At 35.7% G+C, this 20025-nt stretch overlaps 1 protein-coding gene across 1 annotated transcript in view; it reads right to left on the reverse strand.

Annotated features, from left to right (window-relative positions):
* Erich3 (glutamate rich 3) overlaps positions 1-20025 on the reverse strand; it is an 88984-nt gene that overhangs the window by 14117 nt on the left and 54842 nt on the right. Inside the window, exons 10-12 of the mRNA XM_048352136.1 lie at positions 18637-18920; positions 14736-14972; positions 4793-5254 (exon numbers count right to left, since the gene is read on the reverse strand). Of these exons, the coding sequence (XP_048208093.1) occupies positions 4793-5254; positions 14736-14972; positions 18637-18920 (983 nt within the window). The remainder of the gene's footprint in view (positions 1-4792; positions 5255-14735; positions 14973-18636; positions 18921-20025) is intronic.

The following is a 20025-nucleotide window of genomic DNA, read 5'->3' on the forward strand; positions in this document are numbered from 1 at the left end:
ATCATTTAGTTTTAAATTATTTGGTCACCTATCTATTACTATTTTTGATTTACATATTAAAATATAAAAAGAAACTGAGCACCAGTGACGTATACCTGTAATCCTACCTAGTCAGGAGGCTGAGATCTGAGGACCATGGTTCATAGCTAGCATGGTGGAAGATCAAAATACCCCAATAACTATACCCATATGATCCCATAATGCCAAGTGAAATGAACTCCATGTTACCGAAACAAGAGTTAAACCACTGTTGTAATTATTATCAACATGCTATGTGAAACCATACCTTTTGTTTGTGTGTGTTTTTTTTTCTTGTCTGTTTGATTGTTTTGTTTAGTCTTGTTTCTCTTGTATTCCCTTCCTATGGTTGTAATCTCGCTGCCACTATATCTCATCCAAATACCCTAGATACTGCTTATACAGGTATTAGATCTGGGGAAGGGAAAGGGAATATCAAAATTGAGAGACAAAGGACAAAAAGACAAACCATTCCAGAAGCAATACTTATAAAACCATTTGGCGTAAATCAACTGCACAACGCTTGGGGGGAGAATGAAAGGGAGAAGGGGGGAGGAAGAGGGAGGAGCTAGCAAGTTGAACAAGAAATGTACTCACTGCCTTCCATATGAATCTATAACCCCTCTATATATAAAATATAGAAAAAACCCGTCTGTATATAAAATAAAGAAAAAAGTTTAATTAAAAAATAGTATAAAATTTTTTATAAAAGCTAGCCCAGGTAAAAAGTCCCTATGAGATTTTTATCTCAAATTAACCACTCAAAAAGAGAAAGTGGTCCGGTGGCCCACTAGAGCACTAGCCTTGAGTACAAATAGTCTCAGGGACAGCTCCCAGAACTAACAAAAATAAATAAAATAAAATACATATAGAGACATAGCACAATGGTATGTGCTTCACTAGCTCAGGCAAGACTCTAGTGCAATTTTTAGTACCACAAGAAAAAGTACATACACTTCTATAAAAGTTGAACTCTGAGATTAAAAAATATTCTTAATTTACTTTACATTCATAAAACATAATAATTATATTTAAAATTTCAGTAATCATGCACAAAAAGCTCAAAGTTATTTCTGAGCAAAGAGTAGAATTTAAGCAAAGTAAATCTCAATTTCTTTTTGCCCTTTCTGAGTCAATTTGAGAAAAAAAAGTTATCAAGGCACATAAGCTATCTGAAACATTTGATACAAAATTTTCAGAATCTAACATAAGAAAAATATTATGGGTGTTAAATGACTTAAGTAATAAAATCATAAAGTACTATTAAAGTGAATAGAGGAAAAAATGTAAATAGTCAACAATTGAGATGATTAGGTTTAGAGAACACAAGTATAATATGCAGGTCTTAAACATGTTCAGAAACATATAGCATGTTCCACATTAAGTTGGAAAAGTGATTATAGTATAACACTAAAACATAAAACAGAATAAATTTTGTAACAATATAACTTTGTAAAATGTATTTTAGAAATAAAAACCCTGACAAAATGTTGCAAACAATTATTTTTATGTGACAAACCTTTGAGATAATTTTTCAAAACTACCTTCTTCTATTTTTTTAATATCATTTCATGTGTACTCACTAGATGTTAATGAATAATAAACATTACTAAAAAAGAACCAGTGCTATGGATTGAACCCAAGGCCTTATGAATACTAGGCAAGTGCTATGTCCTTGAATTTCACCCCTAGTCCATACTTTAGTTTCCAATTTATCATCTTGTTAAATTATGCAAATTTTCTCAATTAAAGGTTCTGATGTCCCAAAACTTAAAACTGAAATCCAAGATCTAAGATTAGAATTATTTTATGGAAGTTTTTTATATATTAACAATGATTTTTATGCACATACACATGATTGTTTAGAAATGTTGGTCATGATTTCAGTGTAACTCTAGGGGAATAAAGTGGTACTTCATGTCTATTATCTGAGCTATTTGGGAGGTAGAGACAGGAGAATCAAGTCACTGTAGCATACATATACTGATAATTCTGGTTACACAAGAGATGTAGGCAGGAGGACCATTATTTCAGGATGGCCTAAATAAAAGCATAAGATCCCATGTGAGAAAAAAAAAAAGCATCTAAAGCAAAAGTAGGGCTAGAGGTATATTCAAAGGATAAAGTGCTTGCCTAGCAAGAATAATGCCCTCAGCTCAAACACCAGAGACTCAAATTATATCAATCCATAGATAGTTCGATAGATAGATAATTCTAAAACAAAGTTTGTTGATAAACATTTTTTAAGTAAAGATCCACACAAGGCTTTGTAGTCCATTTAAACATTAAAAAAACAGCAGGTGCTGGCAGCTCATACCTGCACTCCTAGCTACTCAGGAGGCTGAGATCCAAGGATAGTGGTTGAAAGCCAGCTTGAGTAGAAAAAAATCCATGAGAATTTTTTCTCCAAGTAACCACCAAAAATCAGAAAGGAAGCTGTGATAAAGCCATAGCCTTGAGAAAACCGCCACAGGGACAACCTAGGCCTTGAATTTAAGCCTACCACCAACACACACACACACACACACACACACACACACACACACACACACACATAAAATAAAATAAAAATACCCCGGCCCATGTAATCATAACTTCTCAGGAGGTTGAAATCAAATCTAGGAATATGGTTTGAAGCCAGCCTGGGGAAGAAAGTCCTTAAGAGTCTCATCTCCAATCAACCACCAAAAGAAAGCCAAAGGTAGATCTGTCTCAAGTGTAGAACACCAACTTTGAGCAATTTAAGATAAGGGACAGCATCTATGCCCCAAGTTCAAGCCCTTAGTAACATTTCCTCAGCACACAGCACAATTTTAATCCATATGCTTTGTTCTCTTGTTATATACCACTCTCTGGAATATTTTATTGAATTTATTTTACTTTTGTCAACTTACATCTCATCTTCAAAACTGTAAAGGTTTTGCCAGTCTTTGGGCTTGAACTCAGGGCCTGGGCTCTGGCCCTGAGCCTTTCTTTGCTCAAGGCTAGTGCTCTACCACCTGAGCCACAGTACCAGTTCCAGCTTTTTTTTTTTTTTAGTAGTTTATTGGAGATACAAATCTAATGGTCTTTTCTGCCCAGGCTGGCTTCAAATCACAATCCTCAGAGCTCAGCCTCCTGAGTAGCTAGGATTACAGGCATGAGTCACCAGTGTCCACATATGACTAACTTTCAAAGTCCTTTTAAAGATAACACTTCATGAAAAATTTCCAAGGTGACCTTAGCCAAATTAGACTTCTTTTAAAGCCTATAGCATTCCTTCAATGCCTTCTCTGATTTCACATGTAACTTCAGACCTTGTCTTAGTTATTGGAGTGCCAAACTTTCTTATTATGGGCATAAAATGGCTTTTAAGGGACTAAAATAAATATAGATATTAAAGTATTCGAACTTTTTAGGAACACATATTTTCATCATATTAAAATATGAAGTTGGGCTGGGAATATGGCCTAGTGGCAAGAGAGCTTGCCTCATATACATGAAGCCCTGGGTTCGATTCCCCAGCACCACATATACAGAAAACGGCCAGAAGTGGCGCTGTGGCTCAAGTGGTAGAGTGCTAGCCTTGAGCAAAAGGAAGCCAGGGACAGTGCTCAGGCCCTGAGTTCAAGGCCCAGGACTGGCAAAAAAAAAAAATGAAGCCAATTTCATTTTATAATCCAGAAGAGGCCATTGCCTTGGCAGAAGAGAAGTGAGAGCAAGCAGGGTGCACTATGAGATACATGACAGAAGGCATGGATGCTCCGGGAGCCCAGGTGTTTGGCAGTCACTACCCAAAATCCACAGGGTAAAACTCCATCCTTTCACTGTCTTCCTCACAACAGGAAAAGCAGAAGGGTTTAAATATGTCTAAGGTCTTGTGATCTCATGTCACTTATGCCCCTCCTAGGTTTCCCCTGTTGAATGGGGTCACCCTGCAAACCAGGGAACCCCAAGGGATCAGGAACAAAGTAACTCAGCTTCACAAAAGGAAAGTGAAGTTTGAAATTTCTTAGGTTATTTTCTTTCTTTCTTTTTTTCTCTGTCTCTTTCTTTCTTTCCTTCTTTTCTTCCTTCCTTCCTTTATTTCTTCTTTTCCTTCCTTCCTTCATTTTTCCCTTCCTTCCTTCCTTCATTTTTTCCTTCCTTCCTTCCTTGCTTTTTTCTTCTTAACCCTAAATATAAATTCCAATTACACTGATGCAAAAGAAAATCTCTAGATAGTCTAGAGGCACTCTGCTTGGTTTTAAGTTCTAAGAAGGCTTTTTAATAGTTGTATGATCCTCAGCAAATTACTTAACTACTCTTGAAGGCAAAGATTGTTCATGTGAAAGAGGAGATGATGGTAATAGGACCTAATTCATGGGGATATGGAGCCATGGTGAGATGCAATGAGTTAAGACATTTTTAAAACCATGCATAGAAAATAGCAAGCACCCATCAATGTGAGCGATGGATAGATAAATAAGAACATACAGAGTATACCTCCAAAAAGCCACACATATCCTTGCCTTCAGACATGTTGCATGTTTTATTTGACTCATCAGATAGAATTACCATAAGAAGGAATTTACAGAAAATAGGAAACAGGCTATAAGAATTATCAAGTGATTTTTAAAATGCAATAGAAGGAAAACAAGCTGAAAATACATGTATGATTATGTGACAGAGAGAAAGGAAATATGGAATCGCTGTAGCATTATCACAAGTGCTTCCTGAGCTTTGGCAGTACATGATAACCCAAACCAGCATCCATAATGGGACAACGGCAGGTCAGCTCAGTGGCCATACTCACCACCTTCATCCACCTCAGGGAGACCTGCCTTTCTGTCCACCTCAGCAGTGGTTTCGTCCCAAACCTTACTGGGAACCTTTGCCTTTTGTTTTTCAGAAGCTTGTTTCCTGGACTTCTTAGATAAATTTTCTATAAGCCCTTCATCTCTTTTCTCCATTTCTTCCTCAAGACCATTTTCATAGCTTTCCTCGGTTGTCAAAGCCTGGGTTTTCACATTGGTATTTATTATTTCTTGATCTTTGACTTCAACTTCCAAGAAGTTCTCCAAGCTCGGAAGGTAGCATTTTCCTGGCTCGTCGTTTTCACTCAGCTCTGAAGAAGATGAACTTGCAGCTTCATCTGAGCTTTCATAGCCCCGTTGGTTGGGCGTATGGACTCTCTGATCATGCTCAGCAGATTCATCTTCACTCTCACTAGAAAGAGGGTGACTCAGAGAGGAGGCTGATGAAGAAGTTTTAATGTCTACAAAAATAAAAACAGTATCACTGTTCCATAGAGCAATTAAATCCATTGTGTAAATAAAACCTTGTTTATAATACATCATACTAATAAAATAAAGTCCTTTAAATAAATCTTATTTGCAATGACAAAGAAAGATACCTATCTAATCTACGGACTATAGAAAGTTTTAATAGCAGGCCACATTAACTGAAGAGAAACACTATTATTTGGATTTGCTTTTTGAAAGCCACTTGTTTACAAAGCCTTTACACAGCTTTATTAAAGAAATAAGACAAGGGCTGGGAATGTGGCTTAGTGGCAGAGTGCTTGCCTATCACGCATGAGGTCCTGGGTTTGATTCCTCAGAACCACGTAAACAAAAAAAAATAAGTAATTAAAGAAATGAAACAATGGAATAACCCTTTACTCTTACAGAAGAAACTTGAATTTATTTACTTTCTTGAATGGCCATGATATTTCTTTCTTGACCTTACTCTTGTTATTTTTGTCTACTGTAAAATCTAGCATTCTAGTGTACCCTGATTATCTGAATATGGTCAGCTCTAATCATTTATACATATAGACATTTATTTAATAAACATTTTAATGTGTGTGTGTGTGTGTGTGTGTGTGTTTGTGATATTGTCTTGCCCTGAGCTCCCCAGAAGCAATGTTCTGAGATGAAGCTTGATATGTGAAGAGCTATGTTTGAAGGACATGCTCCAAGAGAATTCCTTAAGAGATTGGAGACAGCCACGCAAGGAGCGGAAGCAGGCAGCCAAGGAGATATTTCAAACAACCAAAGCTCAGCCTGATCCCACAGGGATTTCTAAAGTAAAAGTTATATTACAAGGATATAATTAAATTAAGATGAATCTAGGTTTTTCTGCTTTGAACCAGTCAGTTATAGGCTATGGGCCACTCTGGGGAATGTAAGCTTTCCTGTTCTTCTTGCTGTTTGAGCCTGAGGTGAAGCCAATCCTGTAGCCCTGGGCAGTCCTCTCAAGGAGGCAGAGGAGATAGAAGGGAGGAGACAGACAGAAGGGAGGAGACAGGCATCAGGGAGTTAGAGAAGTGATTCAAGTCATCTATGAGATGGTACCACAGATACACAGTGTAGACACTTAACAGCAGTCAAAAGTGACTTGCACACTACCCCCCCGAAAGCTTACAAAATAAATAAGCAAACAAAGCTCCAATAATATAACATAGTTACTATATCTCCTCAAAGAAGAGAATAAAAGTCACTGAGTGTCCTGACACATAGCAGAGAAATTCAAACTTGCTTTGCTTCTTCAGCCAATAGATCTGGGTTTATAAATGATTCTGCAGAACATATTTTCAAATGAAATCACCCACACTTAAATGCTTCCTTATTTTTCTCTTTTCTATATTCCTTACCTACTTTTCTGCTTCCTGCATTTTTACATGACAGCTACATGGGTGGCTGTGGCTGCTAATGCTCAGCTTAAGAAAAGAAATGCCAGTCTTCACTTTATCCGCTTCCCTCTGCCCCTCAGCTGTCTATGAGAGGTCTTAACGTTTTAAGTATAGAGGCTGAGACTTATCAGAGCTTCCACAAATATTTGAGAGCTGCCTCACAGTATGAAAAAAAAAGAGCTAGAAGAAAAATCATTTAAGGAACAAAAGCCCTTAAAGCATAATTCCATTTGTTTTCACCTCCCAATACCTTGACGAGCACTAGATGACCACTATTCTTCAGAGAAATCATATACTTTAGACAGGTTATTTTTCCCCTTCTGGGGTTTGAACTTGGTGCTTTATACTTGCTAAGCAAGTATTCTACTACTTAAGCCACCCTTCCAGACCTTCTTGTTCTGATTGTTTTTTTAGATAAGCTTTTATTTCCCTCCCAACATCCCAAACTGGTCTGAAAGAGCAACCCTCCCAGTCTCAGCCTCTCCCATAGCTCAGATGGCAAACACAAACCACTGCACCTAGATATTGATTGAGATGGGGTCCTGTGAATTTTGCAGACTTTGAATCGAGATCCTTCAGATCTTTGCCATTCAACTAGTTATAGACATGAGCCTCTGGTGCCCAGTCTAGATACTCATTTTTTTATTCCTCATTTTATAAAATCTAAGCTACACTGCTTCTCTGTGTGGAGTATGAGAGGTCAAAGTATATTTCTCTATCTTATTTGCATCAGTTCAGAAACTTTAGGGGCCCTTGCTCTCCTTCTCTTATAAGTACTTCACATTTTAAAAGAGAACTTGTTTATTAGTGATTTAATGATGTCTTTCACTAATGGGCTTGTTAGAACACAATATTATTTTTGTACTGGGAGTACAAAAATTTAAATATCTTCTGAACAGCAGCATGATGGATCTCATTGTTTTTTCTGAGCTATTCACACAGTAAAAAATGACCAGCCCCATCCTTAGTAACTTCTACTAATGATATGATTTTATATCCAAAGGCTGACATGCATTCAGGTTCAATTTTGAGTCAGATGGGGAGAATGAACGTTTGCAAGATGGCAAGGGCATCTGACCTCCTATATAAACTCATTTCAGTTTTCAAATTTCTCTGTAACCTCAAGCTATCATATAGTTTCACTATCATTTCTTAGTTTTATTTTCATGCAGATATCAAGATAAGGCTATGCTTACAAAAAAAAAAGCCCAAGAAGGTTCAAGGCCATAGAGTTGGATTTTCACAATGAATTTTTTTAAATAAATATTGTTCATTCTTTTTGAAATCAATTTTTACCCCCCTAAAAAGTTTTCATATAAAGGAGTATTGAAGGCACATATATTCATTATTATTGTTATTAGGAGAGAAAAATGGAAGCATAGAAGAAAACAATTCTATCTCCTACCCAGTTCCCTTTACCCTTAAGCCTCCCCATCCTGTGCTGATACTGAAAGAACCTGTACTTGGGTCTTTTTGGCAACAAAAAATTCTTCACTTAATGACTGAGGTCTTGGTCAAAGCCAGAGATTTGGTTCATTGGTCTTTGTCCTAAGTACAGCTCCAACTTTTCTCTAGTCTACTTTCCTTTCAATCAACCCTACTCTACTTTTCCTTTTTCATGTTTGACCATTACACACAGATAATTGTTCCATGTTTTGCATTGCTGCCACAAGATTGAGAAAAAAACTCTTATTTTTCTGTAATAGGTTTCTTCATCATAACTCGACTACTTATTAGCTTTAAATTTGATTATATTCGTCACCTTTTCCAAACCTCTGTTTTCATAGCCATAAAATAGGAGTAATTCTATTTGTTCACCACAAGTCATTATATGAGAAAAATATAACATAATAAAATTAAATAATCATGTCTATATAAACTTTCAGTCTTTTTCTATCATATATGTATAGGTAGTGTAATCCAATGAATTATTTCTTGTGATGCTTCCAAAACCACAATAGGGAGTTATCCCAGGTATCTTTATGAAAGGAAAGAAATCATAAAACTTGATGACATCATCTATCCCAAACACTGAGGCAAATACTTTATAAGATCTCATTATGACAGTGAAATAGTTATCTTCTTTTTCAAGACCCAGAAAAAGAGTTCCAGTAAGGTTAAGCAAAGCCTAATGATTAGCTAGCTATAAAATCACAAGGTTTTTGTTTTGTTGTGGCTTGCTTTTTTATGGTACTAAGGTTTGAACTCCACACTCACTCACTTGCTTGCTCAGCTGGCATTTTATCACTTGAGCTACACCTACAGCCCCCAAGTCCTGCTTTCACATGTTGTTTTGGAGATGGAATCTAGTTGACTTTTCTGCCTAGGCTGGCTTTGAACAGAAATCCTCTGGATCTCAGTCTCCTGAGTAAATAGTACTACAATTGTGAACCACTGGTACCAGACATAAAGCAGCAAGTTTTGTAAAACACTCTTCTTATAATGACAAAGGTAATGAACTTAAAGCACACTTATATGCTAAAAGGCCCTTAAGCAAGAAGCACTGACTCTTTATGAACCACAGTTCTTATCTAATGCTCTATTGTTACTATTCCAGGAGAACAAATAAGAAATAAAGGTTACAATTTTAGATAATCCCAATAATATACCATTGATCTCAGCCCAGTATGCCCCATTTCTTCTGTTCTAAACTAATGAAATCAAATCTTTTTAATTCCTTACTCTTAAGAGTTCATCAAAATCTGCATAATGGTGTTCTTATATTGTTCAAATTAGCCATTTGTTTATTTATCTTAGTATTACTGGCATGAATGTTCCCATATAGGTTGTAATCAAGAGTTCATGAAATTTGTTTATATTTTATATCAGATATGAGGGTTCAATCTATTAATGTATAACAATACTTAATTAGACAGTACTTTAGGCATAACAATTATTGTAGAATGAATATGTTCTTGATGAAAATAAAATTCCATTTGCTGTATCATAGAGATCATATTTCCTAAAGCAGAAAATTGCTATGAATTGAAATGCCTCAGTGAGACAAATCTGTACCTTAGTGTATAAAGGTAGATATCTACAGATAAACACAGTTGTAGCAGGAAGGAAAGAAATCATAAAGTTTTATTTATATGTACCTTCAAATTGCACATTGTAAACATTAAAATGAATAATAAAATACTGAGATGAAAATGAAATATTGTGTCCTATTACGCTGTATAAATCTATACATTTGTTAATCAGCCCTTCCTCCACAGAGTTCAGGCAGTGCCACTGCTATGTACAAGACAGATTCAAAGTAGAGAAATAACTCCTATCAACTATTTTAATGTAAAATAATGCTACCCTTAAGTATCTCCTTAGGGCTGTGACTTCAGCAATCCAGAGGTGACTATAGGTTGACTAATTTTTACCAGTCAGAAAAATTAGGATTTACTATGTGAAAAATCACACAAAATCTGTTACAAATTGCCAGTAATCTTTCTGTAATCCTTCCTGGCTCAAGGAACAGACAAGTTACACCCATATCTTAAGCCTATGGTTTCATAGTGCATATAATTTCAACATAGAAGAACATGTCACTGAGTGTCTCTCTCCCAGGATTAAACAAAACCAGTGAGATTCTTAAAGCAAGTCAGAAAGTGAATAGGATATTTTTGACTCTACAATTTTAAGTCACTGAAGTCTGTATCTTCAATAGACTAAAAAATATAGCATGACTGAAATCATTGTTTCTTACTAGAAAAAAATTGGTTTCAAGTCTTGCGTTGTTCGTATTCTAGGAAACCATTCTCTATCTCTGTCTCTATCTCTCTCACCAGGTCTCTTTGACATATTTCCCCTTTCACCTAGGAGTTATTTAGTCTTTACCATTTACTCATAGGTCCTATTATCCAACTTGTCCATAAAAGTATATTCCTAGTGACATGATACTCCCCCCACCCCCAATCATACAGCATTCATCAATGACAATACATTTTCAACTGGTAAATTAATGCCTGGGGTTGGCAACATAAATGCAGAGAAAGGAAGCTGTCATTCTTTTTAAATGATAGGAAGTCTCACCCATCATTCCTAAACTAGGGCCCTCTCTTAGTCAGCTTTCGGTCCATGGCACTCTATCACTCACGGCCGCTCAGCACAGTGCATTCATCAAGGCAGGCTGGCCCAATTGTAAGCTGGCAGTTTAAATGGGGCTGACTTGTCACAAGAGTGACAGCCTGGGCAATTGTTTGCCCTCTGGGAACAGGTGCAGGCAGGTTCAAATGAAACACATCCGAACACTAACAACAAGATTCTTAATCATGTCAATAAAAAGGATGTACTGGTGTCTGGGATTCAGTGACCACAACTTGCTTCTTACACTTTTGAAGATGAAATAGCATCTTTTCAACAGTGTTTGGAGAAATCTATCATGTTATTATCATTCTTCATGCATGCCACTTATCAGCTGGATGGAATCTCAAATTCCTATACTTCACATGCTACAAGGCATGGTTTTGAATTACACAAGGGCAGATTACTAGAATAAAAAGCTGGAAAACAAGAAAACCTGAAGGTGAAGACAATACTAATAAGAATGAGATTTTGTTTCAGAATAATAGAAATCCTTCGATGAAAATACCCAAGATGCAAAAGGGACCTTAAAAAGAATACATTGATTATGTCCTCTTTGAGGTGACAAACTTTTTGGACAATTCAACTTCTGGCTCTTAAATATCCCAACACATGCACATAGGCTATATGTTCTGAGAGCTCTTAATGTTCTCTATCTGCATTACTTACTATACAATTGTTTAGAACAAATTCTTATAATGATCTTTTAACTTAAATATAACTAGGTACACCATAACACTAAAAAGAACTTTAGACTTCTTGGTGTTAATAATCAAGGAATTTAAAAAATTACAGAATACCTTTCAGAAAAATAGCTCTCTGAGAAAGAACAAAAATAAACTCAATCTTTGTTTTCATAGTATAATTAACTTGTGTAATTAATTTGAAGGAGAAAATTTAACACACATGAAATGAGTAAATTGATACACTACTGAACAAGAGTGCTTCATTAAACAAAGAACTTTTTAAGCCTGCTGAAATGGGATAGTTTCTGACAGAAAGATGAGCCAGAACTTGGCAAAAGACCTAAAAGTAAAGAGGGAAATTAATCTACAGAGGAGAAAAGTCTAAAATGCCAGCTCTGAAGTTGAATCATATTTGTATCTTGGTTCAGCTTCTTTCTGACTCTGTAACTTTGGGAATTATTTACCGTCACTGTTTTCAGGTTTATAATTATTTGTGAAATGTAGATTTAAAAAAAAAGTAGCTGGCTTTTAAAGTTGTTTATAGTAAATAGTTCATGAAAATATTTACCACAGGGCTTAGCACCTATTTTTATGTTAAGACAGTAACTCTTATATGACCTATTGTGTTTATCAGTTACAGGTATTTTTCCCCAAACAAAGGCTTCCAATTACTTATATGCAAGCACTATTCATATGACAGCCTACCTACTGGTCAGTTATTCAATAATTAGGAGTCTAACTGACTCATTATTTCTCTCCAAGGAAGATCCAACTGTTATCTTCACTGTTCTTTCCTGGAATTTATTTTTTTAAAGCATTATTCTGTTTTAGAAAAATACAATTCATCCCCAGAAACCACAGTGGCTATGCAACATAAATTCTCAGACAACTAGATATCCAGACTTTACAGAATCAGTGACATTGGCAATTTGATAATTTCCCACCACTACAGTAGAAAAAAAATTGAGCAAATCATATTAAAATAAAAATACATTTTAAGTTTTTCCAAGCTCTAACCACTTTGGTAATTTCCTTAAAATTATTGACTCAATGGCATCTTTTTCCTTTAACTGTATATCAAATACAAATATGAACTTCAATATTCACATTCAAATTCAGAGAAAAAAGTGAATATATAGTCATGTTTAATGAAAGGAAAATAAAATGTAAATATTAACATAAATTGGAAAAGACTTGTTTCAATGTGTTAAAAATACTCAAATATCTATCAACTGCTAAGTATTTATTCTACTATAGCAAAATGAATTAAAATATTTTTTAAATTACACTCAAACTTCATTTTTTTTCAAATTTTGCTTTACTCTACATACCCATCAGGAAGCAAGGATTAAAGTTTTAATTACATATTTAAAACCATATGAGAGGTTTGTACTCAAATTGTTTTCCCTTTTACTCTAAATAATTCATCTTTATTTCATATTGTTTTGTATACATATACACAAGTAACTACTCATAATTTTTTTGTGTTGGTACTGGGGCTTGAACTCTATTTTCCTCAAGATGAGTGTTCTACCACTTGAGCCACAGCTCACTTCCAGCTCTTTGCTGCTTAATTGGAGATGAGACTCTCACAAACTTTACTGCTCAGGCTGGCTTTGAACCATTGCCCAGTTCTGCTTCAAACCAGAGTCCTTGGGTCTCAGCCACCTGAGTTGCTAGGATTACAGGTGTGAGCCACCAATACCTAGGTATTCATGATATTTTAAGTAGGTTTGCTTGAATTTTCTTTCTTGAAGAAAATGGAACTACAAAGTAAATATATGTTTCCATGATTAATTTCTTCCTATATTATCCTATTCTTCTCCCTGAATTCAAAATTATGAGATTTTTATAGAGAAGAAAGTTTTGAGAGATGAAAAGAATGGGGAAAATAAAGACAACTCAAAATGGCATCATAATAATGTGACTTCATTCCCTACCTGCAAGTTGCAAAGACACACATATACTGAAGTATGAGAGTGGTTTATTGTTATACTAGTGAAAGCTCAAGAGGAAATAAGACAAGGTTTTAATTAAATAAAAACAAAAACAGATAGCTTTGGCCAAATCCTCTTATAGAACAGAGGAGAAGGTGGGTTTATTCTTTGTGTTTTGTTTTGTTTTGTTTCCTATTTATTGTCAAAGTGATGTCCAGTTACAGTTTCATACGTTAGGCCTTGGGTACATTTCTTGTACTGTTTGTTACCTCCTCCCTCATTCCCTCCTCTCCTTTTCCCTCTCCCCCCGCCCCCCATGAGTTGTTCAGTTGGTTTATACTAAATGATTTTGCAAGTATTGCTTTTGGAGTCGTTTGTCTTTTTATCCTTTGTCTCTTGATTTTGTTATTCCCTTTCATTTCCCTAGTTCTAATACCAGCATAAACAGTATCCAGTGTACTCAGTTGAGATACAGTGATAGTGAGGGTACAACCACAGGAAGGGGATATAAGAGGATCATCAACAATAGAAGCTATTGTTTCATATGGCATGTTGAAAGTGATTACAACAGTGATATAACAGTCGTTTCTATAACATGGAGTTCATTTCACTTCGCATCATCTTGTTCTTTCATTGGACAGAATTTAGATTAAATGACACTTTCTAAAAGGTCTTAAGTTCAGGTTTATTTCAGATAATGAAATTTCTCTACCTGAGAAGTTCTATATTTTCCTTTGAACATTCAGAGACATTTTAGGCTGAATGATTACAAGGAAGCCCTAACCCTTTCCTAAAACTATTGTGCCATAATCCTATATTTAATGTTTAAAAGGGAGGGAATCCCAAAGAACCAAAGGTAAGAAGTCTTAATTTTTAAAGCATTGGCACTATTTTTCATTTTTAATTTCTTTCTTCAATTTTATTTTTATCCTTAGATAATACAAAGGTGTTGCCATGGAACTGTGTTTGTGGGTTTGGGTGTGAGTATGTGTCTTAGAAGTAAAAATATGGGATTCAAATATACAGTAATGGAAGTGGTGCTGTGGCTCAAGTGATAGAGTGCTAGCCTTGAGCTGAAGAGCTCAGGAGCAGAACCCAGGCCCAGAGTTCAAGCCACATGACCAAACAAAACAAAACAAAACAAAAAATATATACAGTAACTTTCAAACTAATGTGTGTTACATACTTTACCTAATAGTTTTGAGGACACTTAAGAAAGTGAAATTATTAAGAAATGGCTCTCTACTGTGGCTAAAGATGTGCATTTCCCTTCCTTTAAAATGAGATCTTATTAAATATAGAGGAAGGAAAAGGAGGAAGCTCACTGGGCAGCCAGGTCATAGGGTATACTGCTCTACTCACCTTTTTTTTCCTCTTCCCATTCGCTCTCTGAGTATCCATCATCCTCATCTTTCACATTGTCTTCAGCCTCAGGTGCCTTCTGTAACAAGATTTTGTTCTCCTTTTCAGGCTCTAAATGATCTTTTTCATCATCTGAGGATGAGTTTGATATTCCATTCATTTGATCATCAGCCTGTCCTCCTTTATTAGCTTTCTCAGCCTGTTGCTCCTCATCACCTTCAAAATCTTCTTCATATTCTGAAGAAAGAAAGTCTCCACTATAAGAATGCAAATAGAATCCCTGATAAACATGTTTCACTTTGACAAGAACCTTGACACTATTATGCTCTCTTTGGAGCTTTCTTTGCTGTTACTGCTGCTTCTTTTTCTTCTTGTTTTTCATACAATTAGTGAATGAAAACTAACATTATATGATCAAAGATGGCAATCTGATACATATGTAAGAGAACAGAAGAAATGATGCTCTAAATGGTAAGGCTGAAACCTAATAAAATCTCATCTACAAATGAGCATCATCTCCCACAATGACCAAATTGGAAAGCTAAGAACTAAATAGAAGACAATAAATTAGACATAAATTAAAAATGAAGAGAACAGGATTATAATAATGAAAGTTAATTTGGAGACCCAGTGAGGTCATATTTCATATGAAGAATGTTCAAAATATTTGGATATCAAGTTAATGAATAGTGAAGTGGAAAAATTCAATTAAGTCTGAAGGACCTCAGAAGTAACATTGAGAATAGAACATAATTTGTGAACAAAATGGGCACTAAGTTAAGAAGCATTAAGGCATGTACAGGTAGGTTAGAATTTAAGCCATAAGTGTTATTCCTTCCTGTTATAAATTAACTAATTACAATGGAAGCATATTTTTGAGTCCTTAAAAATAGGATATTCCTGTCACCATCACAAATTTACTGCATTCCCCAAAGAGGTGCAAGAAATCTGCAGCAGGAAAAGGAAGCTGTCACATTCGATATACTCCAGCTGTCCCTTGTGGTTATAATTCTTCACCTTTCATATTTAATTGTTCCCCCTTTTTCCACCAAAAAGCTAAAACATCTTGAAGTGACAACATGCCAAAGATAAAGAGCAAAAGGATCTCATGCAGAACCAATTAAGCAAATAAATAATTATACTTTTAAAAAATACAGGGAAAATAAAGATTTCCCAATTTGTGTGTGTTTTAGTTATTAAATAATCTTGCTCTTCTCCTAATTGGTAGAGCCTCTTGGGTAATTTATTTCAGCTGTCCAGCCTGCTGCAATAAAAGAAACTTAATTTAGGAGTATATGCCCTGAGCATAGGATAGAATCGCCATTAATGCAGAGAATACAGGGGAATGTGCAAGAGGAAAAGCAAAAGCAAAAACTATAATAGAGAAGGCATTCAGAATTCATACCTTGTTTTCACAAAAGAGATTTGATATGTTTAAACAGGAAATGTAAGCACTGGCAAAAACAAAAAGTGGTTTCGAAAGAAGAACAAATTTGAACATTTTTGTTCATATTGCAAGACACATGCAAGAAAGGATGATAAAACCAAATATTTTCCTCCAAGTGATGCTGTTCAAATTATGGAACAGTAAGTCCATGTTGCCCAGTTACCTATCCATGAGAATCCTCTATGAGGCAGAGGATAAAACTGCAAGGAAGGATTTTACAATAAAACAAATACTTCAATTAAGGAATCCCCAAGCACTTTAAGGAAATAAGAAGTAAGTGCACAAACTATATTATACTCATTTTGCAGTAATGTTTACACAGGGCACTCAGTAATGTTAGTTTCAACATTATGGAAATCAAATGCTGTGGATTTTGTATAGACTCATGACTAATTAGGTACAATAGGGTTAAGTGCAGTAGTCTTCTCATCTGTGGTTCAATTTTCTGGCTTCAGTCACCCACGGCCAATGGTAGTAGCAAAATATTACATAGAAAGTTCTACAAATTAAACATTCAAGTTTTAAGTAACATTTGTTAAGAATCCTGGGGGGCTGGGGATATAGCTTAGTGGCAAGAGTGCCTGCCTCGGTATACCCGAGGCCCTAGGTTCCATTCCCCAGCACCACATATACAGAAAACGGCCAGAAGCGGCGCTGAGGCTCAAGTGGCAGAGTGCTAGCCTTGAGCGGGAAGAAGCCAGAGACAGTGCTTAGGCCCTGAGTCCAAGGCCCAGGACTGGCCAAAAAAAAAAAAAAAAAAAAAAAAAAAAAGAATCCTGGGGATTGAATCCTAGCCTTGTGAATGCTAGGAAGGAAATCTACCACTGTGCTACATCCCCAATCCCACAGTATATTCTTAAAATTATTCTGTTTTATCAGTTACTGTTGCCACAATCTTATTGCACCTAATTTGTAAACTAAACTGTTACTTTCAGGGGTTGTGGGAAGACTTCATAAGAGGAATTGAAACTAACTGAACAATACACCTACATTTGTAATTTTGTAGATATCTGCCATCCATCTAAGCTAAGCAAGGGTTCAGACAAAACATAAATTTTGTCTGAATAATCCTCTTGAGGAGGATTACTGAAACTAGAATAGAAGTGTGGAGAGTCAAGCAGTCTTGTGTCTAGCACTCAGTTCAGACATTTTCTAGCTATGTGGCCTTGGACAAACTGCTTCAAATCTTTAAGCTTCCATTTCATCATCCATAACATGTTTACTCTGAAGCTGTGGCAGTATTAAAACCAATAGTCTTTAACAGAGTATCAGGAACCACATGTGCAACAGCAATTGTGACTACATGGTGAAGGAGCTGCTCATAGGACAAGAGAAACCACATATAATACACATGGTTTTGACAGCAGTACACCTGGATGGAGGCATCTGACTAAAATCTGAACAGCACAGGTGTTTGCAATTAGGACACAATTACTGTTGTTTTATTAAAATAGAGCATGAAATTGGAGAAACATAGAATGAACTGGAGGAACAGTCCCATATGTTATTTTTCAAGAGCCATCTGTGTTTCTCACATACAAAAAAAATTGCAAGTGGAGGATGGTTCAAGTGGTAGAACGCCAGTCTAGAGAGAAAAAGGCCCAAGTGAGAGCCCAAGGCTCTAGTTGAAGCCCCAAAACAGAAAAATCAAGGTTGCCCTTCACATTTTTTATTCCTACTGCCATCACATGTGAGGACCAGACTCTCACCCAGGAGCATTCCATTATAGTTCCCTGTCAATCATCATAGAATTCTATACATTGTACCTGCATAAAGCCTATGTAATTCATCAACTTCTTCAAAGCAAGAGTATGTAAAAGCTTAAATAATAAGCAAAATTATGATTAGTTAAAATGTTTTCTACAAATATTAATAGGGCCTCTCACTCACACACATCAAAACTTCCCTTTTCCACTGGGTCCCCTACCCTCATGGAAAACACCTTCATAGGGTTACGTCTGCCCTCCTCCACACAAAAGAGCTGAGCATGCTGGCACCCATCTTACTTGGGAAATAGTTCATAGTTTGATACTAGTCCCAGGGGATTGGGGAGAGGGAGAAGAAGTGGAAGGGGGAAGGTACCAATAACTCAAAGAACAAGACAGGAATGATGGTTCACCCTTGTAATCTCAGGTACTCTGGAGACAGTGATAGTAGGATTGTGGTCTGAGACCATCCTGGGGAAAAGTGAGACCTACTTGAGAAAATAAGTTGAAATTAAACATAAAATAGTAAGTGCCAGGCTTTGAATTTACAGTAACAATCACAAAAACAAACAAAAAATATCAGCAGAGAAAACAAGAAAAGTTTCCTTACATGGAGTTGCCTAAGGCCCAAAACTGAGTTAACAACACTTAATGGATAGTTTTGAAGATCTTGATAATGATATACTTAAGACTTATCCCAACAATGGCATCAGCAATAAAAATAAAAAGCCATAATGTTGTTGGTTACCATATTTTGGAACATTTTCCTGGTCATCTTCCCACACGTCTTGTCCTGAGCTACATTTTTGCTCCATTTCTTCCATTGCACTCCTCACTTCTGGGAGTCCTGTGCTTATCTCTTGAGCTGAATAAATGGTTGGGACACAAGTTTGGCTCCCTTCATCCTCATCTCTTCTGGATGTCATGGTCACCCTCTCTTGCCTCTGTTTCCCCTCTCTTTTCTCATTGTGCTTTTCTTTCCTAAGTTTTGCTGAAGGCAGTTTTCTGTCGAGGCCCATTGCAATAATGCACCTATGGAAGAAATCACAACACAAAATATTGATCCTTACACATTTCTCTGGGGAAAACAAGGCCTTTCTGTCAAATCAGTCTAGCATGAAATGATATAAACTATTCCATTGCTGTGCACATTAACTAAGAATAACTTATTTTCTTTATACTAACCATAAAATTTTATAATAATAGAGCATAACACTTATTAATTTTACTCACAATCACCCAAAGAAAACTAACACAAGTCATTAGCCAAGAATTGGAGTATCAAACGAAAAGTTGTACATTAACAATAATACATTTGGGAGAGTCTAACAATCTTAAAATATACATACATGGAGTGGGACATATAATGATAGAGATAGATATGTAGATAGAACAAGTAGATAATAAAGAATAGGTGATATAGAAATAGATGTTATATAGATGGAAAATGTGGACAGACAAATAGAAGGATTCTATAGATATAGATCAATCATCACCCAAGTTCTTAATGAAAATTACCTAATAAAAGATTGTTCAGACTTATGAATATAGGAAAGCTGAGATAAAAAAATAATCAGTAGAAAGATGGTACTCTATCTCTCATAAACTTTCATGAAAAATTGACTCTAAATAAAATAACTGAAAATAATAATAATATGACTGACTTTTTCAGGAAACATAGACTGTCAAATGTTGCTGTGCCCTTTAAGTAAATATCTCAGAATTCTATAGATTTATTTTAATAGACCTGCCATTGTTGCTTTTTGACATTTGAGCCTGTACTGCAATATTCTGGTGATTTTGCTGGCAGTAAGCTTTTGTTCCCCCAAAGTGACAACATTTTGTAGAGATCATAAAGTCCTTTCAATTTAGATGTGTTGGACCACCCAGATGACAATAAGAATACTTAAATCAATTATAGTAAAAATAATATGACAAATTGTCTTCTGTAGCCACTTTCTCAAGTTAATATTAAAGGAAGAATTGTATATATGTCATATGTATGTTGATTTAAAATGGTGATTTTGATAATGTTTGATTATTGAAGATTTCTTTTGTGGCAAGATTGATGCAGGTTACTGTGCAAACATTAAAGGATCAGTTATCAATACAGCCCACTAAATTAAGAATTTCTATC

This window comes from Perognathus longimembris, chromosome 7 (genome assembly GCF_023159225.1).
Source record: "Perognathus longimembris pacificus isolate PPM17 chromosome 7, ASM2315922v1, whole genome shotgun sequence".
NCBI lineage: Eukaryota > Metazoa > Chordata > Mammalia > Rodentia > Heteromyidae > Perognathus > Perognathus longimembris.